This window comes from Maylandia zebra, linkage group LG23 (genome assembly GCF_041146795.1).
Source record: "Maylandia zebra isolate NMK-2024a linkage group LG23, Mzebra_GT3a, whole genome shotgun sequence".
NCBI classification, from domain to species: Eukaryota; Metazoa; Chordata; class Actinopteri; order Cichliformes; family Cichlidae; genus Maylandia; species Maylandia zebra.
The window spans coordinates 10,441,864-10,462,211 of record NC_135188.1 but is presented as its reverse complement, the minus strand read 5'-3'; the positions used below and the strand labels follow the sequence as shown (position 1 = coordinate 10,462,211).

The window sequence follows — 20,348 nt, the reverse complement described above, 5'->3', positions numbered from 1 at the left end:
TTTGTCTCTGCAGGACCTCAGTTCAAAAATTCCGACTAGAATCAAACCAGGATGAACACACACACACACCTCCCTCCCACTCATCTTGTCTCACTCTTCATTTCCTGGAGGCCATCCAGCAGCCAGGGTGTTACCAAGGCAACAGAGACTGGGAAAATGTGTGTGTGTGTTTGTGTGTGTGTCCTGATCATGTTTTCTGCTGACAGATGGCGCCCCCTTCAGTCTGACAGTGGAAACACAGCTTCTGTCCAGGGAGGAATCAATCAGTGATCAGTCATGCTGTGATGTCATTCAATTAAACTTCATTTACACACTGTCAGCTCACAGCAGACACCCTCTTTGTAAAGGACAAGGGGTGGAGTCAGAAACCATGAGGCCCACCTGCAGAAAGGTACAGAGAGAGGATGAGAGTCTACAGCAGCATAACTAGATCAGGTTTGCTAATCATGACTGACTGTGATGAATCTGGAGACTGAAGCTTTCAGTTCCTGTGTCTATTTGCCTCCAGGTAATCTCACCTGATTGTGAAGCTTCATCTGAATTCATATAATTCACTTCAATAACATACCTCAATTACTGTATTTTTGACTGTTCACAGTCAATCTGCACTCTGCTGATTTGCATTTTAATTTCTTTAGTTTTGTTCTTCTATTTGGTCGGGAATTGCACAGCAATAAGGATTTCACTTCATGTCGTACTGTGTATGATTGTGTATGTGAAAAATAAAATTTAAATTTGAATTAACTTTGATGTGAAACCTCAGAGTTTCTGACCTAGAATAAAGTTTAAAAAGAGTTTTCGTTCTGACAGTTAAACACCTGCCCTGTTTCTGATGTCTGAGGATGATGATGAAAGATGACAAGAGTAATGAGTATCTCAGGTTTGAGGATTTCACATCTTCAGTCTATTTCAGGAAAAATTGATGAATCACTGGCCACATTATTAGTCCCTTATTTATCCAGGTAAAAAATCTCATTGAGATTAAAAATCTCATTTCCAAGAGAGACCAGGCATCAGTACACCTCGCTAGTACCAGGTTGGACTCTTTTTTTCCTTCAGAGCTGCTGTAACTCAGATTAACTCAGATTGGCTCAGATTCAAGAAGCTGCTGGAAATGTTCCTCACAGATTTTGGTCCATGTTGACATGACATCATCATCACACAGCTGTTACACCTATGATGGGAATTTCCACTTCATCACATCCCGAAAGTGCTCTATTGGGCTGAGTTTGGTGACTATGGCAGTGCGGCTAACTCATCATCATGTTTAACAGACTAGTTCGAGATGATGGAGCGTGGCCCTCACACCATCACCAGCAGCAGCAGCCTGGGCACTAATGGATAGATCCATGCTTTCAAACTCTGAGCTATGTTGCTAGTTAAAGGTCCAGCTTCTGTATCTCACAGGGAGAGAAAAGAAAGCTAACTTCACTCAGAGATGGAGAAAGATAAGAAAAAAAAGACAGAGGAGAGTAGAAAGAGAGGTTAGATTTAAAGAAAAGGACTGCTCATATAAAGCTTACATGCAAGTCCTCGTGTTTAATCACATATTGTTTTTGATGTGTTTTTATAAATTATGTATTTTCATTTAGTGAAACTTCCTGCAAAACAAACTAAGTATACTAATTTTGTGTTATTCAAATATTGTCTGACAATTCTGGGGAGTTTTGTGTAGGATAAACAGGTTACTTTGCAGTACTGTGGTGAATTCACAGTAAAGCACTTTGCTGTGGTGCTGTGGTGGTCAGTGTTCAGCAATAGAAATTAATTTACATTTAGGATGATGATGTTTAGATTCGTTCACTGAATTCAATTGTTATACCAACTTTATACTGTCTGGTATAAAGACGGCATTCAGTATACTGTTAATGTAGAAATCAGCCGAGACAGCTGCAAAACATCTGCTCACATCTGGTTGAATTCAGGTGTGTAAATCCACAAAGAGCAGCCAGTCAGCTGATCACAGCCTGTACATAACTTTACGGATTTGTTGTTAGCGCTACTTTGTTGTACTTTGTCTGAAGGTGTGCTAAATTTCTTATTTATAGTTTTTGTCTGACCTGTCAGGGACTACAGATGAAAAGTAGCTTTGGCTAAATCTGGTATATTTGCATTGATATATGTTCATTAATACACACTGTCACTTTTAAATCAATAAATGTAAAACAATTCAAACACTAAGAAAATCTGTTGGAGCTGTCAATAGAAATGATTGTGAGCGGAGTATTTTCCCCACACAGATCCTAGGGTTCCCCCACCTGCTCAATCAGCTAAAGTATGAAGTATGAAGATGTTTTATTGTTCTGCTTGATGGAGCGACCTCCATCCTGATGGGCAGAGTTCACCTTGTCAAAGTGGGTGGGAACAACCCAACACCTTCAGTTAATGAACGGTTAAATCTGATTACATTGTAATATGTGTGAACCAGTCGATCAGTTAGCTTCCAGTGACAGCAATGGAGACACCTGTTAAGTAATGCTGATGTGTGACATCAGCTTCGTCACGTCTTCATCTCGTCCCAGTGAAACATTCACATATAGAAACGTGTGACAGGAGCTGAAGTTGTGTAATGTTTAAGTGTGAGGTAATTAGTCAGCTCAGCAAATATGAGCAACACAAACTGTGTATGTGCAGTTTGCCACACATCAGGTCTGAGAGTCCAGCTGCTGTATTTACACATACTCAGGGTCTCTGAGAGAAGCTCCCATGTGCTGTTCAGAGGTCTTAATCAGACATTAGATCTGTTATATGAAGAACACGCCGTACAGGCAGCTCAGTGCTGGTTACTCTACAGTGATTGGCTGATGCAGAACAGCTGTTCAGTGTGACGTCTCAGATCCACATAGAACAGCAGGTCAGCTGATCACAGCCTCACATCATTTAACTTACTTCTGTGATTCTTCCCTCACCTTCTCATCCGAGGCTCCTCCATCAGCTCAATCCCAGTTTTTGGACTCTGTAACCAGTGACATATCAGCTGTTCACCGTTAATAAACGTGCTGAAGCTTTCGACCAGCACGAGGCGCCTGCCAGGCAGCGCTCAGGGATATAAGAACCTTCAACCGGGGTTCACTACTTCCGGTATTAGGACGTATATTTCCGGTCTCAGTGACGCGCTGACAGTAGTCAGACTCTTACCCTCTGTTAGCTTGTGTTAGCCGCAGTTTAGCCACAGTTTCCGGGTTCTGAGCTCACCTCGTGCTCCGGTTCCGTGCACCCGGACCCTCCGTCCCTTCACCTGTCGGCTGGGATCGAGACGGCTCCCGGTTCTGTCCGATCCGGCTGCCTCCGGACTCCGCCTTTAGCCGCAGAGCTAACCCTGCTGCTAGCGCTGCTAACGGCTAACTGTGGCGTTCGTGGGTAAGCGAGAGAAACAACGACGAGGCCGCGCACAGGTGAGTCAGCGTCACCTGCCGCTGGTGAGGGTGTCTATGGATTACACACGCGGGGTGGCGGGGGTAATCTGCTTGAAGCAGCACCACACACCTGAGCCTGCCAATCAGGATCAGCTGATCAGAATATACACACACACACACACACACACACACACACACACACACACACACACACACACACACACACCACATTTCCGGGCTGACGATCAGCTGATCACATCACCTGTCCTGAGGTGCAGCAAGTGGAGCAGTGAGAAACTTTATTTATTTTCGTTAAACTTTATTCAGACAGGAAGTTAGTGAGGATCAGACTGAGCTCAGAGGTTCCTCCCACTCTCACAGGTAGCTGCATGTTCTTCAATGTCCAGGAGTCCCCTGCAATCCTGAGCTGGTCACCTGGCAAACGATCATGTCACAGCCTGAGACCCTCAAAGTCTTGTTATGGTGGCCCTATGGTCCCAATCCTGCTGTTTTCATGGCAAAAAGTCACTAAACGCCACTTCCTGTTTTACCTGAGACCTCACAGACTGTAAATAAAGATGTAGAGCTGCATGCTCTCTGATGTCCAGGAGGGGGCGGCTGCTGAGGTTCCCGCACTAAGAACAGCCTCTCACACCTGTCATTGAGAGCGGCCTCAGGTGTGTGGCTCACAGGTGAGATTAATGGAGACATGAGTCAGCTGACCCGATGCTGAAGGACCACATGTCTCAGATGTTTTTCCTGAGGTCATCAGTATTTACATGTACCGGTGGGGGGGATAAGCTGGTCTGTGGTGTCTCACCTGGAGATCGTCAGGCTGCAGCTGGAGGATGCAGAAGATCCTGATGATCTCAGTCTGTGGTTTTTGCAGACCTCCTGACCTGCTGCCACAGCTTATCCATCATCATCATCATCAGTCTGAGCTCACCTGAGCTCCAGGAGTTTCCTTCATGAAGGAATTTAAAAGTGTTCCCTCAGAAAACATCTAAACCTCTAAAAACAGCCCCCTTTACCCGTGAAATCACGGTAGTAAGAAATACTGGTCGGACTCAATGTGAAGCTCGGATTTTGGATGCTGGGAGGGGAGAAGATGAAATGAAGAAGCGATCCTGACGTGCACACTCAGGTGCAGTTCTGCTACTTCGTGTTTCCTACTGATCTGTCACTGTCATTTCACTGCTTGTGTTTTTAGGATGGGCTTATTCACTATTTACTATTGCTGTTACTAGGGATGAAGATTTATAAGAATTTAGCAATTCTGATTCCATTATTGATATTACTTATTGATTTGATTCCTTATTGGCTGTGCTTTGAGAGTCTCCACCATATCAAAGACATTAGTCATGCACATTAACTGCACACTGTGGGTCACATGTTTGTCCATGTTGACTGTCCATGATCCTTTCTTTGTTATGATCAGTGCTGGAGTCATTACTCAAAAGTAATCTATTACTCATATTACACAGAATACTTTCCTTAAAAGCTATGTAATGTGTGACTTAATTACTCTCTGGAGAAGGTCATTCATTACATTACTCGTTACCAGTGATGGGAATAAAGGCGTTACAAGTATTGGCGTTACTTTTTTTTCAGTAACGATTAATCTAAGTAATTACTATTCCTATCGTTACAACACCGTTACTAACAAGAAAATGCGGTGACTGCCGCCTGCACGTTCCCGCAGGCGGCAGTCACTTTCTGCCCGACGATCACTTTTTGGCATAATACCTGGAGCTAAGGAGGCAAAACAATCGCATGAGTGCTGCTGTTTGGCTGTGGAAGAATAAAGTAGTCATGGTAAGCCAATCACACGACCACTTTAAGATGACAAAGCAACAAGGTGATATATACCAGGTTTTAAATTGTGTTGATAGGCCACGTAAAACCAGAGTGATGATAAACAATATATACACGGTGTTCAATTGTGTTAATACAGTATGTCAAAATGAAAACATAACTGTAAATCCAGACACATGAGGTTGTGCTGAAGAGAATGATACAGGCAAAGTAAATAGTTTTTAAAGGTGAAATGTAGGGGAAAACATCAAAAGTAGTCAAAAATGGCCAATTATACCCTGGACTCCAGAGGGTTAAACTTTTTTTTTTTTTTTTTTTTTTTTTTAAAGTAACGCAATAGTTACTTTTCAAGTAATTAATTACTTTTAGAATCTTGTAACTCAGTTACTTTTTTGAAGTAGTAACTAGTAACTATAATTACTTTTTCACAGTAACTTGCCCAACACTGCTCGTTACGTTACTTTCATGTTACTCCTTAAAATGACCTGAAACACAATGTCTCATAATTACGATTACGACTGAGCTGCTATTTTCCTCTGACACAAGAACTGAAATCAGCTGATCGTAGTGTGAGTACAAGAATCCGTAAGCGGAATCGATAGGTCCTGGAATTCTAAGGAATTGGACAACTGGGAACTGGTCCTTTTACAAGAACCTTTACAATTCTCATCCCTAGCGGTCATTAAATTAAGCCTGTCTGTTTCCTGCCTCACTCCCACTTTAATGTCATCTCCTAGCTTAATGATAACAGTTAGGATGGGGAAAGAGCTAATCCTAACACTAACGTGTCGCAGGCAGGTAAATGTTTAATAAAATAGGAGCTTCTCTGAATTCATGAAATTCCTCCTAAAGATGGACTGACAGTCTCTGAGGTGCTTCTCCAGGTTTACTACTGTCCACCTGCTGCTAGTGATGGGAGGAGCTGTGTCAGCTCGAGAAGTTGAGGCTGACGCTGCTGTTATTGATGCAGAGGAAAGTAATCGATAGTTTTTGGTATCAGTTCTCTTTGCTAGCCTTGCTCGGTACAGACTCTGCAGTGCTGAGAAAAAATAAAGTACTGCCGTGGGGAGGTGGGGGTTAAGTTCTTCAGCTCAGTCTTTCTCTGTACTAAAATCAGCCACTTTGACAGCGCACTGAACACTAACTGTGATTGGTCAGATGCTGACACCTCTAATGGCTTTTGGTGTCAAGCAGGTTCAGCTCCTAAAGCACAGAGATTAGATCATCAGTGTCTCGGTTTCTTTGATCTGATTTAAAAAAAAATAAAAATAAAAATACCTGCAGGTTATTGATCTCATGTCATCTGATTGGATGAAAGGTTGGATCGGTTGTTGGTGATTACTGAGATGACTTTATCTAAACAAGCCATGTTAATCAATACTTGTGTTTAGTGTAAAGTTATTGATCGGAATAAAGGTGACTGATTGTTTGCAGCTCTGAGCTGAGAACCTAAATCCCTTAATGATCTGTTTTCAGAGGTGGTTGAGGCTCTGCCCCCTGACTGTAGTCATCAGTGAGTTCATCTGTGTGTTCCAGGTGCGGCACTCAGGTCTTGACCTTCGCTCTGAGGACGCAGTAGCAGCCATGTTGACCTAGAGTCGTCATTGGCGGTGGTGAGTTCTGAGCACGAGCAGAAACGACGGGCAATCGCAGCCATGTCGGAGAACCAGGCGAACAACAACAATGTCCCGCTTAACAACAACAACAACAACATGGGACCCAACCGCCTCCGCAATCCCAACCTGAACCAGAACCCCCTCATCAATGTCCGCGACCGCCTCTTCCATGCGCTCTTCTTCAAGATGGCCGTCACCTACGCACGCCTATTCCCTCCGTCCTTCAGGAGGGTCTTTGAGTTCTTCGTTCTGCTCAAGGTGGGGCACAGCTCACCTGTCAGCAGGATGTAATCACATTACTGATCAGTCAGTCTGTTTCTGAATAGTGATCTCAGGAACACGTCACAGTATTGGTAATGGTCAGGTGTTTCAGGTGATCACAGATGTTTCAGGTGACTCCTCTCCACAAATAATTCAGTTAAACTTTATTTACATGCTTTTATTCTGCAACGTAAAGTCTGCAAAACAGAAGAGGAAACCTAGACGATCAGATGACCCACATCTGAGCAGCACGTGGTATAACAGCACAGTGGAGGGGAAGAACCTGTTAGAAGGAAGTTCTATCTACAATAGAGCCAGGCTCAGCAAGGGAAGTGGGTTGGGGGTGGCAGGAAGTGGAGAAGAAACCCTTAGAGTATTATGGGAAGTCTCCCAGCAGCCTGTTCCTTTAGTAGCGTGAATGAGGTAGGGGACAGGGTCCCGATACAAGCTGGTTCCTCTGTGGAGTCAGCGGTGTCCTTACAGAGCGTTGTCTCAGACATTTGAGCATGCTCAGTGGGCAGGTTTATGTTGCGAATGATGTAGGTGAAGCTGTGAGGAGCCAGCAGAATTGCTTTACACAGAGACCAGAAACGATTGCTAACCCACAGAGGAAGGGTCTTTGGTGACTCTGCAGACAGGTTCCAGATGTTTACTTTCTTTGATCAGAGGACATTTATTGATTTTGATGTGTACATTTTATTGTTTTTATTAGGGGTGCAACGATACTCGTATCGATATTGAACCATTCGATACAGTGCTTTCGGTTCGGTACGCATATGTATCGAACAATACAAAAATGTTATTTATTTTATCAACTTTTCTTCTGACGATGCTGTCTGTGTTGAGCGCTCGGTGGATCTGCATTCGACTACTCCGCCTAGGCTGCACTGTCAGTGCAGATCCAATGAGCGCAGCACAAGCTAGCAAGACAGAAGCTAAGCTCGTTGCAACATGGCAACTACCTCAACGCTACCCGAAATTGAACCTCCCCCACCCTCATTCAGATCTGGCGTTTGGAACTATCTTGGTTTTCATGTGAAGCATGACCCTGATGGTAAGCGCATCATGGACAAAAGTAAAACAGTATGTCGGATGTGCCACGCAATGCATCAATTGGTGGGAACTAGTGCGTTAGCGCAGTTAGCTTGTTAACGTGCTAACGTGCTAACGCTGTCCAGCCCCACGCACGGGGCGAGCCGCGGTAACTCGTTAACGGAGATTTGCCGCGTTATGGCGTTAATGTCATTTTAACGAGATTAACGCTGACAGCACTAGTGGGAACACAACGAATATGACTGCACGTTTACACCGACATCATCCTAGTGCAAAGACAAGTGGAAGCAGACAAAAACAACAAGCACGCATGTTACAAACTTTACCCGAGTCATTTAGACAGCCATTAGCACATGATTCTCCTTATGGGGACCTGATATGTTTAATATGCTGCTGAGAATATAGCCCAGAAGAAGCGTATAGTATAGCTTTTATTTTGGAAAGAGCCATTTCTCTGTAATAAACTCTCTTTTCCAAAGCTGAGTGATTTCTCGATCAGATTTATTATTTTAATTATTTTGTTGTTTCAGCAACATTAAATTTAAAAACTGCACTTTTGAGTTAAAATATATATTTATAATTTTAATAAATGACAAATTAAAAAGGCATGAACATTTTTTTTGTATGGGGGGAAAAAAAAAATCGAACCATGACACCAAAGTATCGAACCGAATCGTGAATTTTGTGTATCGTTGCACCCCTAGTTTTTATTTTATTGGTGACGTATTTTATAAACTCTGGTTGCTGTGAGAGACTCACTGATGCAGAAATGAGATTACGGTGACACAACCAGCGCTCGCTGACATCTCTCTAACCCGTCCTCAGGCACTCTTCGTCCTCTTCATCCTTGCCTACATCCACATTGCCTTCTCTCGCTCACCCATCAACTGTCTAGAGGTGGTAAGGGAGCGCTGGCCCCGTGACGGCATCCTGCGGGTTGAGATCCAGAGAAACTCGAGCCGGGCACCCATCTTCCTTCAGCACTACGACTCGGCGAGCCTCCATGATGAGCTGGATGCCGAGGAGGAAGGAGGGGGGCTGGCAATGGGCGGGCTCAGCCTTGCGATGCTGCCCGACGAAGAAGTGGAAGAGGAGGAGATGACTGTGGAGATGTTTGACAACAGCTCAGTGCAGGTGATCTCTCTCACTTTTTCTCACTCTCTCTCACATGCACACACATTGAACTTTGATAACGTTCGTCTGTAATAGTTGGATTTTTTAGATGTGTTAGATGTTATTTGTTGTACTCTGTTTATTCTTTTTTGTATTTGAACTTTAAAATCTGTAATGAAAATATATATAAATTTATAAAACTAATAAAATCCCTAAAATTAACCTTAAATACTTGTTTGTTTGTTTTTTTTTTTTTTTTCAAATTTTACTTAAATTTAGAAGAAAATTAACAGAAATGATGTCGTTGCCATCACTGGTGTTGGTGATTCTAGTGTTAAACCACAGCATCAGACAGCCAGCTCACCTGCACAGGTGTAAACAAGCTTGGCTTGGAGCAGGTGAGCTGAAAGGAAGTGACAGACCTTAACAGCGCTTCCTCTTTAGCATCAGAATTCTGAATCACGTTCGCATCCTGGTCCTGCAGAGCTGCAGCGAGTTCTAAATCCTCTGCTTATGTCACTTCTTGTTTTCCCTGTGAGTCAGAAGTGTTTAGTGTGTGTGTGTGGGTCTTCATAAAGTTTGAGAGTCACACAGATTTTGGGTTTCCAATAGAAACGAAAAGTAGTAATAAGAGGATGGCGGTAAAACACTTGTTGGCAGGTGTGCCCTCTGGTGGTGTGTGAGCTCAGAGTAGTTCTGTGTATCTGGGGACTTAACTACCCCGAACACCTGACTCAGGTGAACTTTAAACTGCTATTGGCTACTTCAGGCCTTGCGCACACGGGCCCCGAGTCGGGATCTTGCACTGATCCCGATCGCTGGAAGAACACAACTACTACAACCTCCAAATGACTCTTTCGTCCTGTCTTCCTCCCATCGCCGTGTTCTGTCGGAGGTCAGCAATCAAAGGGATGTTTTTGGTGGAACAAAATGTGTAAGGAAATGTGTATTCACCAGCCAGTTTGCAACTACTTGCAAACTGGTTGGTGAATACACGTTTCCTTAGCAACAACAGGGTACCGGGAGCCTTTTGTATGAAACCCACAGTTGGGGTTTGTGATGAGCGTTGCTCAGTGTCCCATTGACTGCACTCCCTCAAGCCAGAGTAATGTGATGACCGCCAGTATTCATATTACTCCCTGGATACTCTCAGATTAAAAGCAGAAATGACCCTCAAAACCTTTTGCTGTCCTGCTGCAGTTTGAGTTGGACATCGAGCCCCGCCTGAAGCCATCTCTGGTTGGTGCAGGAGGAGGAGGAGCTTCAGGAGGAGGAGGAGCCAACGACAGCCAGGACGTCTCGTTTAGCCAGACCACTAAAGGTATGCAGCCGCTGCAGGACTCAGTGTCTGAGCTGGAGATGATGACCCGAGCAGGTAAACCGTTCTCCACCCCACCCCTGCCACCTCACCTCCTTTAACTCCGCCTCCTTATTCAGTCCAGAAACACCTGCTTAGCTGTTTAATGTTTCACAATTTAAGATTGTATGTATTTATTTTTGTGTTTTTCTGATGTGGTTGTTTACTTTGTTGTTCATTGTCGCAGTGTGGCCTCAGGAGGAGTACATCGTGGAGTACTCGTTGGAGTATGGCTTCCTGCGCCTCTCTCAGAGCACCAGACAGAGACTCAACATCCCTGTCATGGTCGTCACACTTGGTCAGACTCTGAGCCGCCGTGTCACATGACCTCAGCGTTGGCCAACTTGCACACCCTAACCGCGTCTGTGTCTGTTTGCAGATCCGATGAAGGACGAGTGTTTCGGAGATGGCTTCAGTCGTTTCCTGCTCGATGAGTTTTTGGGCTACGATGACATCCTGATGTCGAGCGTGAAGGCGCTCGCCGAGAATGAGGAGAATAAAGGTGGGGTGGGCGCTGTAAATGGAGGGTGGGGCAGGGCACTTTGGTGTGATGCTACATTCACTGATTGGATTTAGAGAGCAGGTGTTTACTTCCAGTCATGTGACACAGCTCAGGTGTTTGTGTGGTTCTCTGCAGGATTCCTGAGGAACGTGGTCTCCGGTGAGCATTACCGCTTTGTCAGCATGTGGATGGCCAGGACCTCCTACCTGGCCGCCTTTGTCATTATGGTCATATTTGTAAGTACAAATACAGTAAATGACCCACACTGATCGTTCGGGTTCGTTCAGTCGCACGATGTCACGACTGAGTCTCGCGTTCTCCGTTTCAGACTCTGTCGGTGTCCATGCTGCTCAGATACTCTCACCACCAGATCTTCGTCTTCATTGGTCAGTTCCTCATACCATTCAGTGTTGACCTTTGAACCCGAGCCTCAGGTCTATTCTGACTCTCTCTCACCCCCTACAGTTGACCTCCTGCAGATGTTGGAGATGAACATGACCATTGCCTTCCCAGCAGCCCCTCTGCTCACTGTCATCCTGGCCCTCGTAGGTGAGTCCAGATCCCATTCTGTTTGAGGACGCTTCTGAACCTCTGTCACCTGGGTCCTGACGCGTGGCCGAGTTCTTTCCGTTATCTGGCTTCCCTTACCCTAACACTGGCAGTCAGGATAAGCGGCTGCGTGGGGCCTGTTATCAACCCAGGCCCACGTGCCCCTTCACATCAAAGGGTGGCAGCATCTGACAAATCATAGAGGGGTATTTCATAGCTCATATGACTCCTCTACCAAAGAAAAGTGTTCCCCCTGCTCCAGAGATGTTATCAAAGGGTTATAAAAATCTTTAAAGATTATAAAAATATATCAGTAAAATGCAACACTGTTGTGAAAATGATGTGATAAATTCCTCAGAAACATCTTAGGTTAATCTGGACACAAGCATCTTAATTCCAGTCAGTAGTTTTATGGCTGAGTAAATACTTTTTAGTTTACTTTTCACAGAATGCTCTGTCATATCAGGGAGTGAGCTTCTGGAATAGTCTTCCACTGTCAGTGAGGGAAAGTACAAGTCTACCCATCTTTAAGAGTCAGTTAAAAGGGCGGCTGAGGGACACACAAACATGTGATCATGTTTAATAATCATGCTTTATATTGGACGTGAAAAAGAGTTATTGTGTTACAAAAAAGGAAACGACTATTAGTGTAATGGGTCAGTGCAATATCAGGACAGTCAGGGCATGTGCAATACTGGGGTTTGTGCAATATAATTGATGTGTTTCCGTTATTGTTATCTATATTGTCCTCTGTGTCCACTCTTCTTGTCATTGTTGGTTCTAGTATAATGTGATCACTGTTTTTGTCCTTGTCACATGACCTGTAAATAATGTCTCTGTATGTTTTTACTAACTTGTGTTTAACACCAACCTGCCAGAGGGTCTGCAGATGGAAATTAGCCCAAGGCTATAATCTGGCATCTTTCTAAATAAAATAAAATAAAATAAATAAATAGAAAGCAGCGAGAGAATAAAAACTATGGTTTGATAGTAAAGATTAAAAATAACTGAATTTAAACTTGCTCAGCGCTACATAGAAATCTGATCTAAGGTGAGCAGGTACTGTGCAGGTTAGGGCCTGCATGTCTGCTGTGATGCTGTTTACAGTCAGTCCAAAATGCTGCAGCTAGCTTGCTCACTTTACAAAAGTGAGAGGTCACATGACTCCAGTGTTAGCAGCCTTACACTGGAGTCGTGTGACTATCTATATATATATATATATATATATATATATATTTTTTTTTATTTTTAAAGCTTTTATTGAGCTTGTTTGTGTAGCTGCGTCTGTCAATCACAGATTGCTCAGGCCTGATTGTCAGTCGGCTGATCTCAGAGCAGCTCGTGACTCTGCTGTACCGACACTCTGTAGTGACCTGATGTTTTGTTTTGTTTTTTTGTTGTTTTTTTGGGATCCTGTTTGTTCAGTTTCAATAAAGATTAAAGTCAAAGTACTGAAGGTTCCTGGCAATAAAAACGAGCGTCAAATTAAAAAATGTTTGTAAACAGACTGGATGGACGTTAGCCTTGGTTGGGGGGGTGTGGCTTACATTTAAAGCTGACCTGTGATGTCACTTTCTGTCTCAGGCATGGAGGCCATCATGTCAGAGTTCTTCAATGACACAACAACTGCATTCTACATTATCCTCATCGTGTGGTTGGCAGATCAGTACGACGCCATCTGCTGCCACACAAACACCAGCAAACGCCACTGGCTCAGGTGAGGTCACTTTCTGTGTGTGAGGTCATGGTTACAGAATTAAGTTAAAAGGGTTCCTGGTCATTTGATCAATAAACAGATCAATCGGGCTTTGACCATTTTTATTGTGAATGTCTCTTGTCAGCCTGCAGACCTTCAAGACTGATCATGTGATCTGTTCTCCCTGCAGGTTCTTCTACCTTTACCATTTCGCCTTCTACGCCTACCACTACCGCTTCAATGGCCAGTACAGCAGCCTCGCCCTCGTCACTTCCTGGCTCTTCATCCAGGTAAGTGTCGTCATCCTCATGCCTGTGCTAAGCCCCTCCCCTCAGACAGTAAATCTAACATTTTTGTCCTCTCGCAGCACTCCATGATCTATTTCTTCCATCACTACGAGCTTCCGGCAATCCTGCAGCAGATCCGGATCCAGGAGATGCTCCTGCAGAACCAGCAGGCTGGTCAGAACCAGACGGCTCTGCAGGATAACCTCAACAACAACATTGGCACTGCCGCCGCTGGAACGGGACCCGCCAATGCCCCCCAACCAGGGCCGACCAGTGGAGCTGAGCCAGGGCCTCAGACAGATTCCCTTCCGTCCCCTGCGGAAGGTGGAGCCTCAGGAAGCGGGGAGGTGAGGGCGGAGCTGAACTGGGTCGCTCACACAGCTGCCATCCTCACTGAAGCCCTGACGTCGTCAGTGGATGCAGGAGCCAGCAGCGATCAGGGGCCAGCTGAGATCAATGTGGTGGCCGAGTTCTGGATGGGAGGGGGAGCAGTAGGAGGGAGGTCCTTAGGTGGGAGCGGAGCCTTTGGAGGTCAAGATCCAAACTCTATTTCTGTAGAATTTAAACCTGCACCAGCTCCTCCAATCACAGAGCAGCATGAGGTGGGGCCCTCAGAGGATGTGGGGCCCTCAAAGGCAGAGGGAGCCTTGGAGGAGGCAGGGCCCTCAGAGTGCCCCTCCCACACAGACTGTCCCCCCTCACAGAGTGCAGACTGCCGGCAGCAGCCGTCCTGAGGCTACTGACATCGCCTCACCTGTGAGACAGCTGATCAGCTCATTGATCGAATGAACAGGTTTTATTTGATTTTTAAACTCATTGATTAGCTTGAGGGTGGCGTCTCCCTGCAGGTCACGTGAACAGAGGGCAGGGATGCGATAATTTATTCTGCTGGGGTTTTTTTTTTGTTTTTGTTTGTTTTTGTTTTGTTTGTTTGTTTGTTTTTTTTTGTTGTTTTTTTGGGGGGGTGGAGTATGGATGGTTTTTCTTTAGACGGTGTCTGAGGTTGGAGGTCCATCACCATGGAAACCGAAAGCAACACCCTGAACAAATGAAGCTTGAAGCAGAAACTTTTTTTTTTTCCCCCCCCCTCTAATCAATAAACCCGACTGTCTCTTTCTCAAACATCAGCCTTTTCTTTGATTCTTCAAACAAAGCTGATCGATCAATTGGCTCATCAGAGCTCTGCTGTTACCGGAGGATTTTCAAAATAAAATGCATGGCGTTAACAGACGTTTTATTTATCTTGAAAAGCCTTCTAACATGAACGTGTTGTTACGTGATGAGTTTATTCAGACTTCATGTAAAACCTGAATCCGTTTGTCCATAGAGGAAAAAGCTTCATAATATAAGCCCTGACAGCAGGAAGCTGCTGCCACATGGTACACACCAGGCCTGAGTGGTTTCACTTCATTGAATAATTAACTGATTATCAATAATATTCAATAAAGAAAAATCAGGTTTCTGCTGCTGGCTGAAAGGATGAAGCCAAGCAGTTCTGGTGTGCCTGGGGGCGGAGCCAGTGAGCTACAGACAAGAAGTCTGATGCAACCTTTCAGTTATTGATCAGCTGATCAGTTATTGATTCTGATAGACTGAAGCACAAACTCAACTTAAGTTGCTTTTTTTTTTTTTTTTTTTTTTTTCCCCTGTCTCGTCTGCTTTTGTCTTGAGGGAAATAATTGAACAGGAAGTTTGGACTATCAGCAGCTGAGCGAGCTGATTGGTTGTGGAATATGACTGACTGTCACACTCACGCTCCGCCTCCTCCATCTGTTCATCTATCAAAATGGCGAATGATGCGGTGGGTCTGATGGCAGCGTGTTTGCTCTGACCGCTCCCCTCAGACATCTGCCAAACACATTTTGGGGGGAATGGGACACATGAGATGCTCTGAACCAATCAGGAAGCCGCATTTAAAAGCATTTTGGTCAAAGTCCCTTCAATGGGACAGTGGCAAGTTTTTGAAAGTGAACACCTGTTTGCGTTCTTTGGATAAATGATGGTCTACAAATCCGTAGGAGGGGAAAGGAACTGATCCCTCCCATCAGGTGAACTTCATCAATTATTGATTGGATATCAGAAACAATTGATCTCTGAGTGTCTGTTTTTGTTGCTGTGAAGTAGACGGAGCCTGAGCGTGACTCTGGCTGGGGGGGTGGGGTTCTTCTTCGTGCCTCTCTGCTGAGGACTGTAGCCTCATTATTGATCATCAAAATGTATTTACCTGTCAGACCAGTAAAACCAGTAAAAGCAGTGGTCGCCACCCATTGTGTGAATGCCTCCCTTCTTTCACACCATCCACACACAGGGATTTTATTCTGAAATGACATACACCAGCAGCAGGAAGTGAAACTTCTCATTACCTATGAAACCTTTCAAGAAAAAAGGCATTATACATGGATACTTTCAAAATAAAAGGCAACTTGCCAAGGTGCTGAATTGTTTTTGTCCAACAGGAAACTGGCCGAGCTGAGTGTCATGTTTCACCTCGACCACCTAGTGTTATTTTTGACAGCAGCTCAGTTTCAGGTGGTTTTCTGTTTTGATGGCATCTGGTTGCAGCTTCGGTGGTTTTTAATTGGACCAGAAACCCTGCAGGAAGTTACCAAGAGAAAAAACAGACATGCTTTTGGTTCTTTAGGACTTTCAACAGCAGCTGAAACAGTTTAAGTGGCTTTATTTGATCAGACACGATAAAGTGACTTTTTGTTTTTGTTTTTTTTTGCGGTTGAAGCTAAACTTGATCTTCGGTTCAGTTCTTGAATTAGTGAATGGACTTTAATCTGAAGACGGGCTCCTCTTTAACGCTGTGAGTGCCACTCAGGATAGATGTTTTCAGGCTTACTTCACAGGTGTTTCCTCACATCTGTATGTCAATAACATCTGCAGGTTAAAATGCCTTCTTGAAATAAAAGATTTTTTCTTAAAGCAAATGACCTGTTGTCTCCTCACACACAATTTGACACCTCTGCGTTTAATTTTTTTTTCTATGTGTTGACGTTACAGAAAAAAACCTCATGAATTTATGGTGAAGATGATGAGCGTCTTCCAAACCATAACAGCAGGTTAGGGTGCAAACTGCAAACCCACTCCTGCCTGCTCTTTCTTCTTCACCTCTCTGTGGATGGTTGACCACCATCCTCTCACATTCACATTTTCACCTACCTCCCTTGCACACACATACTTTATTTTAATCAGTGTTATGACATCTTTAAAAGGAAAAGGTTGTGAGGTTTGGAGGTGCATTCAATCTCAGCTGTTTAAATCCACACTTCCTGTCACATGTCCTGATATCAGGTCAGCAGAATCCCTTCAGCTGGTCTCTGATCCCGGACCAGCAGGTTTCAAATAGTGCCAGGGCACATGCGCACGCAGCGACCTGCAGTGAAACGTCAAACAGTCAAACGTTGCTCATTCTTAAAGCTGCCTAACTCAAAACATTTCCTCTTCTGACCCGTTCTCTGCTCTTATCCAGGCTTTAGCTGTCTTGGCAGAAAGACAGGATGAGGTTTAAATACCCCTAGAGTTGTTAAGCCAGATAAATAGGTTAAATGAAAGCTGTTTCAATGACTCTCATAACCAGCAATCGCCTTGGGCTTTTCCCAAAGCAATGTGCAATTACCTGCAAATGAGCCACTCCAAGACAGCCCTGTAGACCATCATCGCGATCGTTTGTTTCAACAAGGCGGTAATCCAGAGCAGAGTTCCGCCAGCAGCTCACCACAGCCCTCTATAGTTGTGAGAAATAAATTTAATAAGGTTGAAATTAGACAAATTTTGAATTTCCCGCCTCCAGACGATATACCCAATAATGCACAATATTATCAAGGCATAATGGGGAGTGCCTGTGAAATAACAAACAGGATTTTGTCCCATGAACGTATGACCGCATACTGTAGACAGCGTGGCTTTCATCTGTCTTTCATGGCAAAAAAAATTTCTGGCACAACTTCACCGGCTTCCAAGATGCATGGAGAGGATGAAAGAATTCACAAAGCAGGAACTCCAGCATCGCTTGAGGGAAGATGAACAACTTTAATAATTGACCAACACGTTTTGGCTTGTGGCCTTCATCAGGGTCATAGTAAAATATTTTAAAAAATTGCTTAAATACAAGACAGGAAACAGAAAAAATTACAAATTAACCAGTCAAAACTTCATAGATAGGTCAGCTGACATATAATAGGTAGGTATTGGTTAATTGGCTAAGTCACGTCCAAGTAAATACTGAACTAGATCATTACTGATGAGGAGGAGGGGGGGGTAACATAACCCCCATATGTCTGAAAATAACACATGCATGAAATGCATAACAAGGAGTGCTATGAATATACACAGAAGAAAGAAAAGAAAATAAGAGAAGGGAAAAAAAAGACAGTCTTTAATGGTAAAGGCACGTTTGAATTTAGAAAACAAGATTACATCATAACATGGTGATAGGTTTGTAGCTTGAACCTATTCGATGGAACGTTGAAGACAATATAATTACACAGCAAGCAAGACACGAAGTAGGCAAAGTTCTTAATGTTTCTCGTGCACGGGAGAGAACTGGACAAACGCCGTTCCTTCGCTTGAACCCAGTTGCTCTCGTCCGCTCCCCCATAACACTGCTCTTTTATTGAGGTTACATGAATATGCATAGGTTCATTAACATATGATGTATACATACACACAGAGTACCTTGCCTTTGTGTATGTGTGTGTGCGTGTGTGTGTGTGTGTGTGTGTGTGTGGGGTCAGAGTGTGACCCCATAAATGACTTCCCTAAACCTGCTGGTCTGGAAATCCAACAGTTCATCAAACCAAAAGGCACTTAGACTAAGACAGATATAGCTACGTTAATCCTACCATAAAACAATAAGACAAGGTACGACCTCTCCCATGCTCCCAGAGTGCTCTCTAATGCACACAAAGTTTGCAGACTATCAAGGATCAAACCTCTACCAATCTAAAACTAATTATAAAACTCTAAGCATATATAAGTAGATATTTCTAAGCATAAATGATAATCAACAATACAAAACCTAACACATGGGAACACGTTTGTTAAAAGATCCTTATTTATGTCTCTAAAATGTAAAATCTAGACTTAAAATGTGGACTTAAAGTGAGATGTCTAGAACGCTACTCCTTCTTTGGTTAAAAAAAAAAAAGGGGAAAAAAAGGTGTAGTTCATAAAAACTCATTGATAGAAAAGTCCTTTCATGGAAAGATACTCGATCAGCATGCTTTTTCAAAAATGTTAGAATGCTTTTGGGGTAAAAGCATTCCGGTGGGAATCTGAACGAATCATAAAAACTGGCAGCTCCATCTTCTTCTAATGAAATCGCCAGCCAATGAGTTCCAGGTTTATTCCTTGAATCTGTATTTATGATCAGATATGCAGGCCGTTTAAACAAACGTTTGAGTAACATCAGTAACTCAGCTGACGACAAAACGCCGTAGAATCTGTCACTGACTAGCAGCCTCATGATACTCTCCAACTGATGATTGTTCATGACTCAAGAAAAAACAGAAACCTATCAGCAATAATCAACCGAAACTTGTCTTTTTGAATTGATCTTGAGAATTGAATCGTAACAAGCATAAACGATCAGCGTTGTTGTGTGAGGCAGCGGGACTCTGAAGCGCATTTCAAGTCTCAAGTTGCCATTTATTATCAGTGATAACGCTTGGCTGTCATCTGAAGGACTCATATTGAACATGAACAGAGTATATCCTTCTTGAAATTCTTGTCTGTCAATGCACAAGGATAGATCTTTCAGGTTTCTCCCGGTAGCTGTGTACATGCCTATAACAAGATATCTGGGCAGTGAACCCAGAAACAGGTTCTCATGATGTGATATCTTGACTACGATGACCTGGATGACTGAGAACCTTCACAGACACAATGGGATTCACTTTAATTAAAAATCAGAAAATAGAGCAAGTGGAGTCATATAAATATCTTGGGACCATAATCAATGAAAAACTGAACTTTGATGAGAATTCCAAATTCCAAAGGGGTCACCGGCGCCTTTACTGCCTCAGAAAACTTGCTCATTTCCACATTGACTGGAAAATTTTAACTTTGTTTTACAGTTCTTTTATTGAGTCTGTTTTATCCTTACCTCAGCTTTATCAAACACAGCAAACAGAGCTCTTGTTCAGTTCAGTGTTTTGCTCCAGTCTGTTTTCATCCCTGTGAGCCCCTCAGAGCAGTGAAATGATTAAAAGGCCTTTAGTGGCTCTGACTGATTAGACTCAGAGTTAGATCTTTTTGGTGTTCCTGGGATTTTACTGACCATCGTGAATTGAATTGAATTGAAAGCCTTTATTGTCATTATACACAGTATAACGAGATTAGAAACAGCTCTATAAAAGTGCACACCTGCTTGTAGCACATTATAAAAACTATACAATAATTTAACTATATTTAGTGCAACTGGACGGAAGTCATTGAGCCTGGTTATGGGTGACTTTTTGGAGATGGGGATGATTATGGTAGATTTCAGGCAGGGTGGAATGACGGCTTGTTCCAGAGACAGGTTGAAGATGTCAGTGAAGACCTGTGCTAGCTGCCCGGCACATGCTTTGAGGACCTTCCCAGGTACTCCATCTGGGCCTGCAGACTTCCTGGGGTTCGCTGCACAGAGTACACGCCTCACATGCTGTCTCTCAAGAGTGAGTGGGGGATTGCTAGAGGCTGGTGTGGGTTGTGGTGGTCTCTGACTTTTAGTTCAGGTTCTGCTCGAGGCCTCTTCC

At 43.7% G+C, this 20,348-nt stretch overlaps 1 protein-coding gene across 2 annotated transcripts; it reads left to right on the top strand.

The window, feature by feature from the left end:
- Nucleotides 1-2,947: 2,947 nt before the first annotated feature.
- On the top strand, nt 2,948-15,868 carry tmem259 (transmembrane protein 259). 2 transcript variants are annotated; one of them, XM_004557035.6, is made up of 12 exons: nt 2,948-3,395; nt 6,708-7,045; nt 8,927-9,235; nt 10,415-10,589; nt 10,759-10,869; nt 10,951-11,073; nt 11,209-11,309; nt 11,402-11,459; nt 11,539-11,622; nt 13,207-13,339; nt 13,509-13,608; nt 13,686-15,868. In XM_004557035.6, exons 2-12 carry the CDS (start codon nt 6,827-6,829, stop codon nt 14,337-14,339), a joined length of 2,067 nt encoding a protein of 688 aa, XP_004557092.1. In that variant the 5' UTR covers nt 2,948-3,395; nt 6,708-6,826; the 3' UTR covers nt 14,340-15,868. The 2 variants fall into 2 exon arrangements, with proteins under 2 accessions (XP_004557092.1, XP_012776224.1); XM_012920770.5 differs by having other exon boundaries at nt 2,951-3,395; nt 10,415-10,535.
- Nucleotides 15,869-20,348: the final 4,480 nt, after the last annotated feature.

Excerpts from the sequence above, each read along its gene's own strand:
- tmem259 (XM_004557035.6), top strand. The coding sequence starts at position 6,827 with ATGTCGGAGAACCAGGCGAACAACAACAATGTCCCGCTTAACAACAAC. Across the intron at positions 10,590-10,758 it reads GGAGATGATGACCCGAGCAG|TGTGGCCTCAGGAGGAGTAC; the intron begins GTAAACCGTTCT and ends TCATTGTCGCAG. Across the intron at positions 13,609-13,685 it reads CTTCCTGGCTCTTCATCCAG|CACTCCATGATCTATTTCTT; the intron begins GTAAGTGTCGTC and ends GTCCTCTCGCAG.